At 38.7% G+C, this 19,970-nt stretch overlaps 1 protein-coding gene across 1 annotated transcript in view; it reads left to right on the top strand.

Annotated features, from left to right (window-relative positions):
- The window catches only part of wdr27 (WD repeat domain 27), a 77,423-nt gene that overhangs the window by 26,595 nt on the left and 30,858 nt on the right, over window positions 1–19,970 (top strand). Inside the window, exons 18-21 of the mRNA XM_041789137.1 lie at window positions 435–568; window positions 3,701–3,798; window positions 6,207–6,328; window positions 10,438–10,535. Of these exons, the coding sequence (XP_041645071.1) occupies window positions 435–568; window positions 3,701–3,798; window positions 6,207–6,328; window positions 10,438–10,535 (452 nt within the window). The remainder of the gene's footprint in view (window positions 1–434; window positions 569–3,700; window positions 3,799–6,206; window positions 6,329–10,437; window positions 10,536–19,970) is intronic.

The following is a 19,970-nucleotide window of genomic DNA, read 5'->3' as shown; positions in this document are numbered from 1 at the left end:
AACTGTGCATTGATGTATATGTTATCTGCCAACTATTCTTAATTTGATGAGTTCATACTGATAAAACAGTCATTCACAATTTAAGGCTCAGCATGAATATTTTTAGTGACTAAAAGTTCAAAAGGTGCACAGTACTCACCATAACTGCTTTTGATTGATTTTGGATTGCTTTGAGACTTACCTTGCTTGAAATCATTAAGCAAGTAGAGCAAGAAGTTGGACAAAGCTGTTAAGTATTAGACTTCCCAAAGTTTTTGTCTTTGCATGTATTATTGATTTCTCAATGATTAAAAAAACGAAGAGGGTTTCAAAATTCAAGTATTGCAAGATTTTATTATTTGATTTTAGTTTTTAAAATGCTACATTTGTGTTTTAGTGATACAGTCATTTGCATCAGGAGTTCTGCTTGATTTTGTGTCATTTTCTTTCTTTAGGACAATGGTATGTTTTGCAAACCCATTAGAAGCGCTCAGTTTTATTACCTTGACAAATTCATCATTCTGGCATCAGGACCCTCGCTTTACCTGTACCTGTATAATGTGGACGTCACACGAGATGACATCAAAAGGTGAAGACATTTTTTTTTTAATGTAGAAGAGTTTGTTTAATGTTTTTAGTGATGCTTTCTGCAGGCAGGGCAACAGTTTATCCAATAAGACAAATACCATTGTGCAACCCTTACAATATCTCTGCTGTGCAATACTGCACTTTTGTACCTAGCTTTATTCCTGAAATAATCCGTATTCTTTTGTATTAATGCTTTCTTTTCATATTTGTCTTTTACTTGTGTTTCTTTTCTTTATACCTTCTCCTAAAGACCTCTTATATAAGACATCACAATGTCTGTGCCGTATCAGCTCGCATAGCGAAAGGATACCAGTGCTAACTAAAATACATGTGTCCACATATTGCCAATAATAATCTGTGTAGTGCAAATTTTGTCCACGGAGAGCTTCAAAATAGTCTTGCTGGCTTCAGACCACAGCACTCAGACATCTTCTCTTTCAAATCACTACTGTGAGTCACCACCTCTGTCAGAACACACTTAAAATTTTCGAAATAAAATCAGATAAAACTCCCAGTTAGAGTTAGGGTAAAAGTTAGGATACTAAAGGGTAAAAGTCAAAACCTGACATATAAAACCTATTACAAAATGTTTAATAACGCAGACTAAATTGTCTGCTTACAGAAAAAAATTATCCTCCATAGAAACAGCTAATGTAGCTATGCCTAAAGCTAACAAAGCAAAGTTAGATACTGAAGACTGTACAGCTTTACAGCTTTGCAAATTTTATAAACCCATATTTTATTTACATAAAATAGATACATAACTAACATCGCTAAAGCTAACAATTTTCAATTTCAAATTTGCTTTATTGGCATGAAAAAATCTGCACAAAAAAAAAAATGGTAAAACATATATGCACATACAATACATTTACATATTTAGTAACAAAGCTACATTTGCTACTTTGCCTTATGCTGTGTTGTTCTCAAAACTACTCAGCAACATCACCTATGCAGCTATGACAGCTTCGTAAGGCTTAGCTACATTCACTAAAGCTCACGTTGCCAAAGCTAAAACTAAAGTAACTACAGTAGCTTACCTGGTAACATTAACTACGTAGCTAGCATAGCTATATTAGCATTGGCTGAAGCAAGCCACTGTTCCCATAACTACCTCTAAAACAGGTCTATACATAAATTAATCCTGGATTAGACCTCTGACCTACTTTTCTCTTGTATTTATGAAATTATGCTTTGTCTGTAATGTTTGCAATGTGGTTTATTACCTCCCCCAAGGAGGTTATGTGATTGGCAGGGTTTGTTAGTTAGTTTGTTAGTTAGTTAGTTTATTTGTTAGCTGCATTACTCAAAAAGTTATAGATGGATTTTGATGAAATTTTTAGGAAATGTCAGAAATGGCACAAGGAAGACCTGATTAGATTTTGGGAGTGAACCACCGAACCACCATCTGGATCCAGGAATTTTTCTTTACTATCAGGAGATAGGGCTAATGGCGGAGGTCTGCGCTGTCCAAGTGCTTTTCTAGTTTTATGAATATAACTGCTAGACTTTGTTTTTTTTAATAAAGTTAAATTTTGAAAAAAACAAAACAAAAAAACTTAAAATCAGGAAGTACGTTCTACTGGCAATTGCGTTACTTCCATCCTGACAGAGGCAGTGTCTCACTGTAGTGGTCTGAAAGAGGGGGTGTCTGAGAGCTGCAGTCTGCAGCCAGACCCTTCCTGAAAGCTTAGAAAAACTTTAAATGTCAGTTTTAAATACCTGCAGATTGTTTTATGAAGTGTAAAACTGCATATACCATAGCAACGCCTCATTTGTGATAGAACCACTGAATGAGCTAATGCTAACAGGAGCTAACACCATCTTACAACTAAATAGAAATCCATGTTTACTGGTGAATTTTAACCGCATGAGTGTTAAAAACAAAAATAATATTTGCAAATGCCTCTGTGTGTAGTCTGATGTGCATATTTTGCCATTTTTATAAAAGACTTAACAGAGGCATTCACATAGACTGCTTCCTTTTTTTTTTTTAAATGACAAACAGGAAAATAAGAAAAAAAGTTAAATGGATTCCTGTCCTGGCATTAGCTGCAGACCTGAAAATTACATCTTAGAAAAGATGAGTCAGATTGATATTTCCTCTGCCATTAACAAAGTGGAAATCAGAAGTTCTGTACTTCTCTTCCTTAGTTTGATAAGTCAGTGAGAGAGGTGATATTAACAAGCGCTGCACTGTTCTAAAAGTTGAACTGTTTTTAACTGAGAGTGCAGCAACAAGAAATGGCTGATAACTAGGCGTCAGGACTGTAAGTGCTGGAAACACTGGGCTACACAGGTTTAATATTGGAGACAGCATCTATAGACACTGGCCCCGATTCTGTTGTATTACTGTCTGTAACTTCTAGGACTCCCAAATACAGCTGGGATATAATTTCAAATTACATTCCAGGTGTATTGTCAAATGCATAGTATCCTATTTAAACACCAGTTCTTCCATTATCCGGTGCACTGAGTGAGATCATAGTGGTCACATATCTCCAAAAGGTCAATAGTCCTACAGCTCAATGCTTACATTGGCCTCACGGATTAATTATTTCAGATTCTGATGCACAAATCTTGCTACATTTTAGTTGTTGTTGTTGCATGTGTTATCTTAACAAGTACAACTGGTCCACACTAATACTAGCACAAGAAATAACAAATATTGTAAGAGAAGAACCACAATGAAAAAATATATTAAACTGTCTTACACAATGCAGTTGGCTCTCAATCAAACCTCAGAGTTTCACAGTAGCACTTGTTGGCCCCTGAACAGGAACATTCATTGTGAGGGAAGCCTCTCTCAGGAGAGTATGTGGAGATTTTTTTTTAAAGATTGGACCAATCATCTGCCACTTTTCTATCGTGCCACACAGGTGAAAAGGAAAATTTACATCAGAGATTTGTTTGTTTTGCTTTTTTTCAAGACTTACATAAGTGGGAGGAGTAGGCTTTGTAACTAAAGCTTTACTTATTGAAAGGGCTTACAGAGGAGTCCAGGGGAATAAAGACAGGGCCTTTGCATGTCTCTCAGCCCCTGTAGCTCTAGTGATTGGCATGAAGAGTGGTTATGTTAAATGTTGATCCTAGAGTTATCTTTAGAAAATGACACCATATCTTTTATTCTTAGGTACCATCAACGGAGCATTGTGGAATTGGCAGGAAGCTTTACAACAACTTCAGCATCAGACATCACTGCCATGTCTGCCATCAACGACTTCTACTCTCGTATCCTTTTTCCAGTTGTTTTAATTTTTGTTGCAGCTGGAGGAGTTAAGGTTTAGATTGCAATAAAGCTTAGGTGGGCAAACAATCACTCAGGCATTTTTACTTTGAGCATCATGTTGGACCACTTCCATGTAAACCGCAGTAATCAGTCTGTGCTTCATAAAATCTTCAAATGTTGCTTCAGGGTTTCCACAGACGACTTAACCTGCAAACCATCATGGTTTCTTTAATTTTTCAGGAATGTCTGCATTCCAACCTGTTGTTTAGGGTTTACAGTGCATTTGTCTTCCCATAAATCCCCTGAATTGAGCTGAGCTGTGTTAGAATCAGTGAGTCTGTGTTAGGAGACATTTAACATCGATGCGCTTCGCATCAACAGACCAGAGGAAGAATGCACAAGTGAATAAGGTAGTATAAAAGAAGAGAAATTTGTTAAACACTGCATAATAAAGTAAAGCTAGGAGTTAAATGTGAGGTTACTGACCGGGTATATCTAAAATGCTGTGAAAAAGTATTTGCCCCTTTCCTGGTTTCTTATTTTGTTGCATAATTGTCACACTTCAATGTGTCAGATCACCAAATAAATGTTAATATTAGACAAAGATGACCTGAGTTAATACAAAATGTTGTTTTTAAATGATGATTTATTTATTAAGGGAAAAAAGCTATCCAAACCTTCTCTATTTAAAATATCGAATGCCCCCCGCTGTTAAATCATCAATTAATAAAATTAATTAATAAAACCACATATTTTGGAAAGCTGAGTTCAGTTTCACTAGCCACACCCAGGCCTGATTAATGCCAGACCTGTTGAATCAAGAAATCCCTAAATAGAACCTGTCTGACAAAGTGAAGTAGGCTAAAAGGTCCCAAAAAACAGATGAGAAACAAAATAATTCACATCGATCAGTCTGGAAAGGGTTACAAAGCCATTTTTTAGGCTTTGGGTTAAATGAACTAAGGTGAGAGCCATTATCAACAAATGGAGAAAACTCAGAACAGTGGTAGACTTTCCTAGAAGTGGCTGGCCTACTAAATTATTTCATGAGACGACTCATCCAGGAGGTAAAGAAAGAACCCAGAACAACATCTAAAGGCCTGCAGGCCTCACTTGACACAGTTAAAGGGGACATATTATGCAAAAATCACTTTTTCAGGCTTTTCTAACAAAAATATGTGCTCCTGGCCTGTCCACAACCCCCTCAAATAGCAAAAAAAATCCATTCCCTTTCACCCTCTCTTTCTCCACCTTTCAAAATATGTGCTGAAACAAGCCATTCTCAGATTTTACCCTCATTATGTCACCTGGGGGTTAGCCCCGTCCCCAGGTTTGGTTTGCCCTCCCTGCTTGGAAGAAAGTTCCACGCTCCTCTCCTGATGTTCCTCTCAGCTGCCAGCTGAGACGCTTCATAGATCTGGGAGGTTGATGGTTCAAATCCCAGTCAGATCCTTAATTTTGGATTAAAGTGTGTTTAACATTGTAACATCAGGACTGCTACATCCATTTCCTGAGAGGGCTGTGGTCAGGGGCGGAGTCAGACAGCTAATTACCATGTAAAGCTTTAGACACAGAAATGGCTTGTTCTGAGAAAGGCTGAAACAGAGGGGTTTTTAGACATGCAAAAATCCTATACTGGAGTGTTTTTTTTTTCAGGAACAATCAAAACAAAAAACAAAACAAATAAGAAAAAGACTGGTCAAAAATGGCATCCATGAGAATACCAGGGCAAAATCCACTGCTGACCAAAAAGAAACATGAAGTCTCGTCTCACATTTGACAGAAAAAATCCTGATGATTCCAAAGACTTTTGGGAAAATATTCTGTGAACTGACCAGACAAAAGTGAAGTTTTTGAAAGGTGTGTATCCTGTTACATCAGAAGTAAAATTAACACAACACTTCATAAAAAAAGAACATCATGCCAACACTCAAACATGGTGGTGGTAGTGTAATGGTCTGGAGCATGGCAAACTGGCATCAGTTTGTGACCTCAAGCTCAAGTGTATTTGGGTTATGCAGCAGGAATGATCTAAAACACACCAGCAAGTCAACCTCCAAATGGCTTTAAAATAAATATTCTGCAAAGAAGAATGGATCAAAATTCCTCCATAGCGATGTGAGAGACACATTGCCAGTTGTCACAAACATTTGCTTGCAGTTAGGTTTTGGTGGCAATAACTTGTTCACATACAGTAGGGCCAGGTAGGTTTGGATGTCTTTTTACCCTTAATAAATGAAATCCACATTCAGAACTCAGATTGTCTCTGTGTAATATTGAAATATGTTTGATGATCTGAAACATTTAAGTGTGACAAATGTGCAAAAAGAATCAGGAAGATACTTTTTCACAGCACTTTGAGCTTAGTGTGTAAATATCAAAGCCTGAAATTTCCTTAAAGCTGCTTCAGACACAGTTCTGTTGTGTGCTTCAGATAGGTCCATTCAAGTATTTGACATGAACAAGGCCACAGTTGCCTCAGAGCTGCTTGATGCCCACAGCAGGGCAGTCCACTGCATTGCACAGAACAAGGTAAGAAACATTTTACTGTACTATGAATTTAATATCACAGCTGCCTCAGATATCATCTTTAATAAATTACTGGATATTGAAGACAGAAATGTTAGATAGTTGAAGCCTCTGCAAGCCACTAATCAATGGTGGCTGGTGAAGAGATTAGCGAGGATGCTCTACTCCTGGCTGACCTGGGAAAGACTTTAATTTACTAACTGGCTCCACTGATAGTGAAGAATCGTGTATTGACATGACAACAGCTGCCTGTCAAGCTTCTGTTATGTACTCCTTGGGAGTGGCACATGCCTACTTTACGTGTTGCTCTGATTGGCCCAAAATAAATGTGGCAGACAGAACATTCGGCCAGTCGTCCTCTGATATTTTTTCATTTGTTTATTTGTGTGTTCTAAAAGGTTTTACCCTTCCCAAACACGGTGTATGGGGTGTTGCCCAGAGGAATATGAAATGCATCTCATCCCATGGATATGTGAAACAGTCTGTCTGGTGTGCCAGGTTAGGCAGTTTGAAGCCCCTGGTGTAAATAATGGCAGTATTAGTAATGTGACAAACACGACAAGAACAGTTGATGTTCTGAATATTTCTAGTTTTAAGATCAGACCTTTTAAATAGATTGAAAAACAGAAAGAGAGAAATGTGGAAGATTGTTTGCCTTGGCTTGAGTTGAAAAAAAATGTAGGTCTCCTTTCAAAGGAAAACTGGAAAACATTGAACTTACTGTAAGTCTTAAGTGTCTGTGACTTATAATAATAACTCAGTAGAACTATCAGCAGTGATTTATGTCTCTCTGCCTGTTTAATGGGGACATCACGCGGGACAACATCTAAAGGTGAGTAAAATATAGAAGAGACTGATGCATTTTTTTAGATAGGCAGTCTTGCTGTCTGAATCTAAACTGGTCCATAATTTGTACAATGGCTCAATATACAACAGTGATACTACTGTGCATAGTTTTATTTCTTTGATACTTTGTCTGTGTTGTACTTATTGCTTTGTTTTACAATCTTTAATTTTCTAGTAGCACCATATTGGTTAAATAAATATAACTAAATATTCCAAGTGTTCATAGAAATTTTTAAACTATGTAAGTTTGCTGTTTTTAATTTTTTTTTAAATGCTAATGAACAACTATTGTTTGTTTTTAATGCTGCTTAATTTTTGTCAAATCTTCCATTCCTCTCTGTTAGTTTTCTTTTTAAATTTTGTTATCCAGCAACTCTTGCGCAAAGACACTTCACTCCACAGTCAGCAACTTCAGACCTCACCTACATGGCAAAGACTTTGCTTAGGTTGGCATCAGTTGGTAGTTAGAGCCCCATCCTGCATCCTACTCATGAAGGGTCTACTTATTGGCAGATGTTGAAGGGTTACATAAGACATCTATGAGAGTTCCTGGGAGTTATGTAAGGCTCAGATTGTCTTAAAGGGAATAGAAGCGTTAGTTAGTGGTGTGAAGAAAGAAGGTCATGGTTAAAAACAAATGTCATGGTTACTGAAAAGTTTCCATGACAGACAGACAGACAGGCAGGACCTGCCATCAGTCGTATCGTTCATCTTGCTGAGTGTTTGAATGTAAATCCCCAGTGCTTAAGGATTAAGACTGCCATAAGAGAAGTCAGGAAGAGATTCCACGCTGGATGATGGCCTTGGAGTTAAGCTGTTCCATGATGCACTTTAGGTTTATGTGGCCTTACTCCCTCATCACTGTCTTGGACCAATGTGGGCCCAATTTGCTGGTGTCTAACAAGTAGACAGTTTGGGCCTGTTTCCATATCCATTATGGTGTTATGAAGAATCTAATACTGCATCACTCAAAATGAATATACTATTCATAAATTCATGCATTTAAGCCTGGGTTTCCTGCAAAGTATGCAAAGTGAAGTTCTGTATGGCTATCATTTTACCAAGAAATTAACAACTTGGTTTCTCTCAAGGCATGTGAGAGTAGAATCTTTATACAACCCCACTTTCAAAAAAATTGGAGCACATCAGCCAACATTCTATTCACAGTTTAACATAAACAACATATCAGATGTTGAAAGTGAGACATTTTACCATTTATTAAAAAATTTAAGCTCATTTTGAATATGATGGCAACAACACATCTCAAAAAAGTAGGGACAGGGCAACATAAGGCTGGAAAAGTGAGTGGTACTGATGAAAAACAGCTGGAGGAGCATTTTGCAACACATAAGGTTAACTGGCAACAGGGCAGAAACATGACTGGGTATAAAAGGAGCATTTTAGAGAGGCAGGGTCTCTCAGAAGTAAAGAGCGGGGTTCACCAATCAGCGGCTAAGAATTGTGAAACAATTCCAGAAAAATGTTCCTCAATGTAAATTGCAAAGACTTTGAATATCCTACCACCAAAGTCCATAATATCATCAAAAGATTCAGAGACTCTAAAGAAATCTCAGGGATGATTCTGTACTGCAAAGCACTTCATGGCCACAGGAACACTTACAGAAATAATTATCTGTCGACACAGTTCGCTGTGTTGTTGCAAAGGAGAAGCCATATGTGAACATGACACAGAAATGCTGCCGTTTCTGAAGGCTAAAGCTCATTTAAAATAGACTGAGGCAAAACAGGAAAACTGTTCTGTGGTCAGGCGCATTCTTATTTTGAAAAAAAGGAAAGCCACCTTGGTTAACTTCAGACACACTCGCTTGAGTCAAGGATTCTTTTCTTGGAAAACATGGGTGCTGTGTCCTGCGGACTTAAGAGGAGAAGGAGCAGAATCCTACATCAAATAAGAATGGAACAACATTCCTCTCCCTGATATCCAGCAGCTGGTCTTCTCACCTCCCAAATGTTTACAGACTGTTGTTGAAAGTATATGGGGTGCTACACAATGGCAGACATAGCCCTGTCCCTACTGTTTTTTAGCTGTGTTGCTGCCATCATATTGACAAATATTTTTCATGAAATGGTAAAATGTCCTAGTTTCAACATCTGATATGTTATGTTGAATAAGATTTATGTTATGAGATTTGAAAATAATTGCATTCTGTTTACATTTACAGTTTACACAGTGCCCCAATGCTACAAATCTATTAATTTTGACCGATTCTCATATAACTTATTGGACTACAGATGAGTTTGTTTTTGAGAGGGTTGTACCTGGTGACCCCAGAGTATTGACTTTACTCACTTCTGTTTGTCGACCTGTGCATACTTGACTCTCAGGCCCGCCTGGATTAGCTGGACAAACAGCTGCTAGTGGCATGGATTAAATCTATTAACCCATTCAACTGCGAAACTCTCGTACACACAGCTGACTCTACTCATCCAACCCAGAGGTGTCTGTTCTTTGTCACGCCAGGCTTTTGTGTGGCATACATGGTGGAAATCCTGCAGCATGTTGGTACAGCTTGGCTGTTGCGTCAATGCCCAGTCCTCAGTCTGGGTGCCTGAGGGTCTTTTTGATGGCCTGGAGGGTTAATACCTGTGGATCAGAGGGATTGCCCCAGCCTGAGGACTGCACACATAACATCACCCCCTCCCCCCACTCATGCTCTCTTGTTCCAAAGTGGACCAAACATCAGGAACTGCAGCAACTTTTCCCACTTCAAATTTCCATTGCCTCTTCTGCAAGGTTCACCTGGAACTCATCAGAGCAGAGGACTTCTCGGAAAATGGAACTGGAAATGCCCTCTCAGACTGCCGTTCTCACACTCTTAATGGAAATCTAAACAAAAGACACCCCTGCCGCACTCTCTCCCTCTCACATACACTCCACTGTGTCATCTGATAATTTGATGTGAATGTCATATAAGAATTTATGTAAAGATAGCCAATGGAAACATATTTATAGAGGAAGCCTACTGTGGTCCATAAAAGATGGAAAATAACACTCTTTAAGACCATTTAATAACAGTTCTGCTTCTGTTCCATTTCCCTATCAAGTCCTGATGTAACTTTACTTTGATATTATCTTTTACTTTTTGAAATTATCAATGCTCCCTCACTCAGATAATAATAATACCACAACATTAGCCAATTTAAGATGTAGAGCAAGTTTCCCAGAACTGGATAATAAAATTTACAACTTTTTTCAGTCAAGCATGTGCTGACTGGTCATTTTTCCCTTTGTGTATATTTCCCAGGGCTCCATGTTCAGCACACAAGCACCGGATTCATACAACCTTTTCCTGACCAACGCAGTCACAGATGGTATGAAGATTTGGGACCTCCGCACTCTTAGGTTTGTATTTTTATGGGCTATTCTGTTGAAATTGTAATAGATCCACCTTCAGTGTGAAATCAGGCCAAAAAGCTGACATGTCTGTATATTTACTTTAACTAAATACTCATGTTTGGACTCAGTTCTTTGAGATGTTAGGAAGAAGAATTATGCTCAAATCCTTGAGCACAACTCTGGTGGCATTGCTTCACTGTTTGACAAGGTTGTACCAAATGCATTTATTTTCTTTACAATTTGGAAAACTGATGAATAGTTACTAGGAATGATATTGGATTTTCTGATATCTATTATGCTGACACTTCTGAGCTTAGCTAAAACAAAGCCCAAATTAATACATACACACATTATTCTTCATTATCTGTTCTGTACTAGAATTGAGCTGTTCCTCTTATTGTGACAGTCTGTTTTAAAACCCGACAGAAAACAGTTAATTCTACCATAAATTATAGATGTATTCAGAGCTGAGGACAGTTGTTGGCATCTCAGAAATAATACAAAAATCCGTAGTGGATGCAGGATGGATTTCATTATCTGCATGGAAAATTGACAGATGTTGCCTAATTGTTAACATGAGTGTTTGCCATGGCTGGCTCCTCTTCTATCTTCTTCTTGGCATGTTTGCATATTACAACTTTTCTGCCTACTGTGTCAGACTGTGTACATACACAAGTTTGATCAGGCATGAAATAATATTACTAAGGTAAAAGCAGACCAAGGGAATTGTGCACATTCTATGAAACAATTGTGCTTAATGTAAAAACACCCTGTGTTTTGCCATGCATATACACTCACATATATAAACAACAGAATTAACCTTTGTAAACAAGTCAGGGGTATTCATCACAGGGCCTAATGTGCGACAACCTGGGGCTGGAAAGGGGGGCTGGTGGGGGTCGGCCAGAGTCAAGCATCGATGGAATGTCTTTGGAATGTCCTTGGGACATCTACAGCACGACCAGGGGCTCGTGGCAACTCTACTACCTGCCCGGACATTACCCCAAGGCTGTGCTTCCCCACTTCATCCACCCCCTACTCTACCATAAAGATGTGGACTTTGTTATTTTTTTTTAACAGATTGTTTGCCCATGACCCTGATTAGGTGCAAGGACATCCAGAGCACGACCAAGGTTGTGTCAATTCTCCTTTCCACCTGATGGCACCCTCCAGCGTGCTTACTCGCCACATCTATACCCAAACATGCCTAGAAGTTCTGCACAGTACAGTATTTTTTCCATTTTGGAAAGAACTGACAATGTTATTCTATGTTATAAGAGACTTAAAATGCTTAGTTTCCCTGTAAGATGTCACACTGGCAGAAAAACTGCTAAACCAAATCTGTCAAAATTTCCTCAGGACAAAACATTTTAAGCCTTTTTAATAGAATGATTATACATTGTGTTCCTCTGCTGTTCCTAGAACTAAAAAATTCCCTTACATACAAATGAGATTAAATATATTGCTTACACACACATTCCTAAGTTGATGAGGGAATCGGCAATCGTTCAGTTTCCGAAGGACGTACCCAGCAATATTTTTCTTTGGCTTGTTGAATCAGATATCCATATAAGGAGGCTATGAGGAGGCCTTCTTGGACTTCAGGATGTTCTTTTTGGCCTGCTGGAAGGCATTATTGAGTATTTTGTTCTTTCATGTCTGAGACTGCTTCCATGTTTTAACTCCTCATCCCAGACTCTATCAAAACCTTATTGCTATCTGGTAAATATTTGTGCCTGGTTTCCAGGTCAGAGTCTGGTACAGAGAGCTGTCATCAGGCATCCCTCAGCACATGCAGGTCTTCTGAGGTGAAACATATGGATCCATGAATACAAATAGAGGAACACGTTTTCATTTGTCACTCTGTTAATTATATTTCCCTTCTTGATAAACCTCATGTGCTGGTTCTGTTGCTCTTAACAGGGAGAAGAATTACAACTCCCAAAGTTAATATTTCTACAGTATGTGTTACTTTTTATGTGAGGCAGCCATAAGGTAATGGAAGTAGTTACGTCAGTGCTAAGACCATTAGAATTTCCTTATGATATAATAACGCAATGTAAAAAGTATCAGAACAATTTGTAGCATGGGTAAAGCTTACATAAGATGCTCACAGAACTTCTGCATTATAATCAGATGATCTTTTAAGGACCTGAAATAGAAAACCGTGAAGAAAATGTGATCCATCATGAATAAGAAATACCCCCAACATTGTGCTGAGTCATGGTGCTGATAGAAAAAATTCATGATAGATATAAGTGGCAAGCATGACATTTTACGTGAGCTATACATGGGGATGAGGCTAAAGAAGATTTGATGAAAATTTAATGTGTAGGTAAGACCCTTAACCCCAGTTTGCTCCTACTTTTGTGTCAGTGCCATGTGAATGTGTATGGATGTGCATGAATAAGATTAGTTAATACTGATGGTCACACTACGGACACTGTAAGGACAAAAGTATTTGGCCACCTGACCATAACACCGACAGGGATGTAATGACATTGTATTCAAATACATGAACTTAATATGGAGTTGGTCCCCCTTTTACAACTTTAACAGCCTCCACTCTTCTTGCATAGCATTCTACAAAATGTTGGAGTGTTTCTGTGGGAATTTTTGCCCATTCATTCTGTAGAGTATTTATGAGATCAGGCACTGATGTTAGACGAGAAGGCCTGGCTCTTCATCTCTGTTCCAGTTCATCCCAAAGGTACTTGATGGGGTTGAGGTCAGGGCACTCTTTGAGCCAGTCAAGTTCTTCCTCACCAAACTCATCAACACATATCAATATGGTCCTTGCTTTGTGCACTCACAGTCATGTTGGAATAGAAAAAGGGCTTCCCAAAACTGTTGCCACAAAGTTGGAAGCATAGCATTGTCAAAAGTGTTTTGGTATGCTAGAACATTAAGACTGCAATTCATTGGAGATTAGGGGCCTTGCCCAAACCCTGAAAAACAGCCCTATACCATTTTCCCTCCTCAACCAAACTTTCTTATAATATTACTTTCAGCTAACAGTCGAATATTCAGCAGGGATGGAATTTCACAAACTGTCTTATTGCAAAGGTGGCATCCATCACAGTGCCATGCTTGAAATCACTGAGCTCTTTAGAACGACCCATTTTGTATCACAAATGTTTTCCAATGGAGACTGCATGGAGAGGTGCTTGCTTTATACACTTATGGCAATTGGTCTGATTGAAACACATGAATTCAGTGATTTACAGGTGTTGCCAAAAACTTTTGTCTCTATAGTGCAGCAGCCTTCGCCATCAGTGTGTGAATGTGGATTGAAAGGGTGTAAATGGGTAAGTGTGACCTTCAGTGTAAAAGCACTTTGAGTAGTCAAACAACTAGGGAAGCGCTATACATGATGGCTACAACAAGCTGTAAACACAGATGATGAATGTACTATACATGTACAAACACAGAGTTTATGGCCACAGTCACTGTACATAACAGAGGAGAAGGATAACGGTTCCTGTAGGTGTGGCACATTTTAAGAGCTGTGAAGTAAAATAAACTGCTAGACTGGTGTAAGTATTGGTGCAGACACCTTTTACTGACCTCTGGTATTCCAATGATGGGTTTGAATGAGGACGGTCCCTGTATTGGGAGATCCTTTTTTGTAAATAGTATTCACTCTGATACTAAAGATAGAAGGAACAGATGGTTTCTCTTTAGTTCAGTGTTGTATCCCCCTAAGGCAGGCAGAAATTCCATATTTTGATATATTAATGCAGAGCTGGATATTATGTACATAATATAGGTAGACTAAGTAATATCAAATATGACAAGGAGAGGCACTCTTTCACCTGATTTGCACTGACACGCTCAAAGTGGGTGAAGTATTTTGGCTGGGCATTTAAGCCGGGATCAGCCTGCTGATTGCTGCTGAATACCCAGGTGGATTCAGTAACAGTATAGGCTCCACTTTAAGAGGATCAAACCCTCAAATGAAGTCTGTGTTTGTCATCAGGCAAATACCAGCGAGTCATCACTCACACAACACCGAGTGTGTGTGGTATTCAGCCCAGCATCTCCTCTCCCTCAGTCAAAACATCAGATCTACATTCTGACCTAGAAAACCAGATAAGTGTTTATACAAAGTAGTTAACCTGTTTCTTATCAGTGTGATGGTGACAGGTTGTGTCAGCTCTGCTGCTGTCCTGAATCTTCTGATTTACTGAAGGGGATTTTCAACAGATACACAAGTGTGAGAGGGCCAAGTAGCACTGACATAGATGATAAATAACCCTGTTAAGGTTTCTACGTGTCCACTGCAAAAACAAAAATAAAGTCAAGTCAGTGTATTTCTCCAGGTTATAGTGAAAATATTTCATAAGTAATCAGTCAGCGGCTGTTAAAACTCACAGCAAACCTGACTCTAACTTTAAACACTAACTCAGTGGTTCCTAAATGATGTGCTGAGGCCCAGTGGTGTGCCTTGAGACAAGTGGGAAACTGTGCAAGTAGTTAGTATCAAAACCATTCAACTAAAGACACTGAAACATGAGTTATAGAGGCTACTTAGGACATAAAAATGGTGTGCCTTGAGATTTTGGCTTGATCTTAGGTGTTTCTGGGGCAAAAAAAGCTTGAAAACCTCTGGTCTAACTTGAGAGTTTTACTGTCACAGTCTTAGCTACAGTTTGTTGCTGCTGTTATTTTGTATTTGGTTATCTCAGTAAGTTGTTGATGCAGAGTTGCTGGATAAGACAGATGAAGCCCATTTTAATTGGGTGTCTAAGACTGTGTCACACTGCACTGTATTATATTATTATAAAAACCTTTTTCTCTCCTAAATTTTATTCTATTTTTTCTTTATATACTTAATATTACATGAAGCAAGTAAAGTTTTCATCTGATTGATTGATGGAATCAGTGAAAATCAATCAGTGATAGCTGCAGCTCATTTGCTCCTTATATTTACATAACCTTGTCATTAATTTTAGAGAAAGTAAGGAGGAAAAACTGGGTTATAAATTCCCAAACATGACTATAACAAACTGAGATTTTTAAAATTAAGAGCTTTACATCTGCAAATGTATTGACATAATTACATATAATTAATTCATCATCATTTATAAGCCTGTAAGAGGTCATGGTCATAGACTGCACATCTTTTAAATCACTTACACAAAAATGAACGTATTAGTGTATAAGCATGAAGCATTCTTACCTTACAAAGCTGATGGATTGGCCAGATTTCATGTACATCATCAGGCAGATCCATCTTGCAACGCTGCAAGCTGATAGAATTGTTCCTGGTCAGAAAATGACCTGTCAGTTCAAGTCTGTAGGGAGAGAATGGCGGTTGTTACAGACAAAAGTATTTGGCCAAACCTGTAAAGGATTGAATTCAAGTGTTTCAAATAGACCCGCCTCCACAGGTGTATAAAATCAAGCACCTAGCCAGTCTCCATTTGAAAGCATTTGTGAAACAAAATGGGTTGTTCTGAAGAGCTCAGTGACTTCATGCGTGGCACTGTGATGGATGCCACCTTTGCAATAAGATGGTTCATGAGATTTCATACCTGCTGGATGTTCCACAGTTGACTGCAAATTGTATTATTAGAAACTGGAAGCATTTAGGAACAGCAGCTACTCAGCCACAAAGCAGAAACCAACATAAAATCACAGCGAACGTGTTCTGTGGAGTGATGAGTCACATTTCTCTGTCTGGCAGTTAGAAAGATGAGTCTGGGTTTGGCAGATGCCAGGAGAACGTTACTTGCCTCACTGCATTGTGCATTGAGGCCGATCTTAAAGCTTCAGCTTACCAAGACATTTTGGACAATGCTATGCTTCCAACTCTATGGCAACAGCTTGGGGAAGGCCCTTTTTCTATTCCAAGATGACTGTGCCCTCGTGCACAATACAAGGACTATAAAGACAAGGTTAATGAGCTCAGTGTGGAAGAACTTGACTGGCCCGCACAAAGCACTGACCGCAACCCCATCGAGCACCTTTGGGATGACCTGGGACAGAGATTGCGAGCCAAACCTTCTCATCCAACATCAGTGCCTGACCTCATAGATGTTCTACAGAATAAATGGGCACACATTCCAACAACACTCAGGAATCATGTAGAAAGCCTTCCAGAAAGAGAGGAGGCTTTTATAGCTGCAGAAAAGGGAGGGCAGGGGGGCTCCATATTAAATGGCATTTTTTTTTTTTTGTTTGTTTGTTTTTTTGCATGTATTTGAATACAATGTTATTTACAGTCCCTGCTGGTGTTATGGTCAGATGGCCAAATACTTTTGTCCATAAAATGCATTTCCCATGCCATGGATTTGTGTAATACACTCTATCTGGAGTGTGAGGTTAGATGAGTTCTTGTAATATCAGCTAGATTGTCAATGAAAATGTTTTGGAAATGTCTTGGAAAATGCTCCCCAAAAAGCCAAAAATCCCTGATTTTATTTCAAGAAATAAGAAGGAAAAAATAAGGCCTAAATTGTTTGTCAGTAAAAAAAATATCTGCCAGTGGGTAAGCAAAATGAACTTTTAGATGGTCTTGATATGATATGTGCTGTTTTAAACACGACACTGTTATCAAGACTTAAACAAGTACATTTTTTCTTACCCACTGGTAGTTTGACATGTTACAGTGGACTTGTCAGGTAATTGTGGCTTTAAATGAGTATAATAGCAGATTTTTGACAAAAAAATAGACTAATACCCTTGCTTAAATTAGACTTTTTACAGTGTGTAAATATTATCTAACATGAACAAAGTCAGAAGTATTTTTAAAACAAGTTTGTTAGAGGTGAAAAAAATGATGAATCCTTTGAGATTTAGATAACTTTCTGCAAAGGGCGTTGGCATAGTCCATCACTTCCTGAACTGAGAATGATGTACACCTTGAGTTCTCTGTGTACTCATTTTAATTTATTACCATTTGATTGGCTGTGCTTGAATTAATCAGGTCTTCTTTTTTCTGGCACGGTAAAAACCAGGTCACAACCATGTTAGCCAGCTCTGGCAGGCCTGCTCGGATGAACTGTTTTGCTAGGCCTGACTGTTGCTACTTACATCCATCCAGAAACCCTTACAGCAATGTTTTTTTCTTCTTGTCAGTCAGGTGGCCCTTCTTGTACCATTGTCAAGACCCTTATGGTTTTTGGCTGAACCAGCTGAGTTTAATGAGGTGTTTTGTTGCAGCCAGCCAGAACTTACTTCTTTTGAGAGGTTCAGGCAAAGAACTCAGATCCTCCATAACTTGGAATTATTCAAGACAGTCTCGAAAATAATGCATCATTATGAACTTCATAATGTTTGTATTCATTGCTTAGCAATTTTATTAACCTACTGACTGGCACTGGGGAAAAGTGTGGATTTTTTTTTTATGGTCACTGGTGAATGTGACCTACTTTTAGTCCAGCTTAATGACATTAACATGTGAATAAAAAGGAAGCTGTCTAAGCCCTGCCCTGCCAACATGCCAACCCATCAACAGACCCTCACTAAGCTAGCTGTTAGCAGCATTGTAAAGACATTACATGCTGCTGCAAAGCAAAACAAACTGCACTAAAGTTGCACAAGGGGGCCATTCGTCAAATAAAACCTTCTAGTTCCTGTGTTTTGCTTGAGTCATGCTCAAGTTCTTGTCTTCAGCTGGTTCAGATATTTGTAAAAGTTCAAGTTTGCATGATGGCATACTTCTTAGTTGTTCTGCTATAATTCTTACAACCAGTAGACCGTGAATGCTTATTCTATAGACCATTTCAACCAAAAGTTACAAGACTCATGAGTGACCCCCTCCATAACCACCATTTTACCAACAGCATCTCTATTCTAAAGCATCAGTTTGTAGTTTACAGCATAGATGAGTATGAGGAACATGGAAGTTTCACAAGCCACCATTATTTTAGTGGAATCTCATTTTAATATTTTAATTTGAAAAAGAGCTGGCTAAAGAAGTTAACATTTTTCTTCTTTTAAAATGACTTTCTGTTTTAACTTGGTTTTTGATACTGATGTAAACATTAGGGAGAACCTGTGGAGTTTTCATCTGCTGTAGGCCTAAGAGTTTAGACAAACTTTACCTGTTGAAGGGCACTGTACACAAGCTTTGACCTGACGAAGAGCCCCCCTGTATGAGAGCAGACACTTTAAAAAAATCCCTGAGCTTACAGAGGACAGATATTCCTCAAAAAGGGTCGATAACAGGGGTATCTATTCATCTCTGAGGGATTCGTAGATGGTATTTAATTGTAAATCTCCAGGCAATCTATAAAATAATAATGTATATAGCTGTGCTGACTACTCAAAAGTGCTTTTACACTACAGATCACACGTACTAGTTGGGAAGCAGTTCACTTATCTATACTTAATCCATCAAGCCTCTCTAACTGTGACGCCGAGATCAACCGCAGACTTAGCCTTGCACACAGAGCAATGGGTTTGCAGGGCAATGCGTGTGGTGCTTATTGTATCTGATCATGTGGATGAAAGTCAGAGTCTTTCTGTACTTGGACCTCCAGGTCTTACTGTACTCTTGTGAGGCTTGGTTGTTGACTGATGGCCAGAGGTGCCAGCTGGACTCCTTTGTGATGACTTCCCTTTAGTGTATTTTCTGGTATCTCTGGTAAGACCTTGTGTCTAATGCTGATGTGCTCAGGAGAGCAGGAATGTGAAAGGTCAGCAGATGGATGCGGGAGCGGCAGCTGTGCTTCTACAGGTGCCTGGCGCTTTACCAGGCCTGATCCAGCATCTGAGAGGGAAGATACCCAAAGAGATGGGGCATTGGCCTGGTGCAGGCCTGGATGATCATCCACAGGCCATAGCAGTACAAAACAAAGGTTAACACAGCAAACTGCCAAACTGGCACAGGCTCCCATACCTGACCTGACTTACACTAACCCGTTCACTCACTGATGGCAGAGGCTACTAAGTGTTCCACAGAAACCTGTTACACTGGACTATGGCTTAATGAACATTTTATTTCATATATATTCTAGCTTGTCATTATTAAATGTGGCTGTTAAATTACTAAGCGTACTTTCAAGTGGCATAGGTATTAGGCATAGGAAAACAACATCTAACATGTTAATCTAGAAGTTGCACAGTTTAAATCTGGTCCTTTGGTCATTGAGGTGCGAAATTTGATGTGTTTAGGCTTGCTTATTTTATCCCAAAAGTCTGAAGAGAAGACAAGATAGTCTGTTATATTAGTCTTTTTTTAATCTTCTTGTTGTCTTCGTTCTCCTCTTTTGTTCCATGACAGTGAAAACACCTATTCTGCACTCAGATCCCTGATGGGATAAATTCTTGGTTAAGCCCATGTGGGTTGGCCATATGACTGTATACATAACATAATAATAAAATTAAAAAAAAACTTTAAATTTCAACTTGTAATATCAATATAGATTATCTGATTAAGGAATCTATATCAGTGGTAGTCTATTGTTTTTAAACGAAACACCTCTAACACAG

This window comes from Cheilinus undulatus, linkage group 6, assembly GCF_018320785.1.
Source record: "Cheilinus undulatus linkage group 6, ASM1832078v1, whole genome shotgun sequence".
NCBI lineage: Eukaryota > Metazoa > Chordata > Actinopteri > Labriformes > Labridae > Cheilinus > Cheilinus undulatus.
The sequence above is the reverse complement of the archived record's forward strand: the minus strand, read 5'-3'. Positions and strand labels throughout refer to the sequence as shown.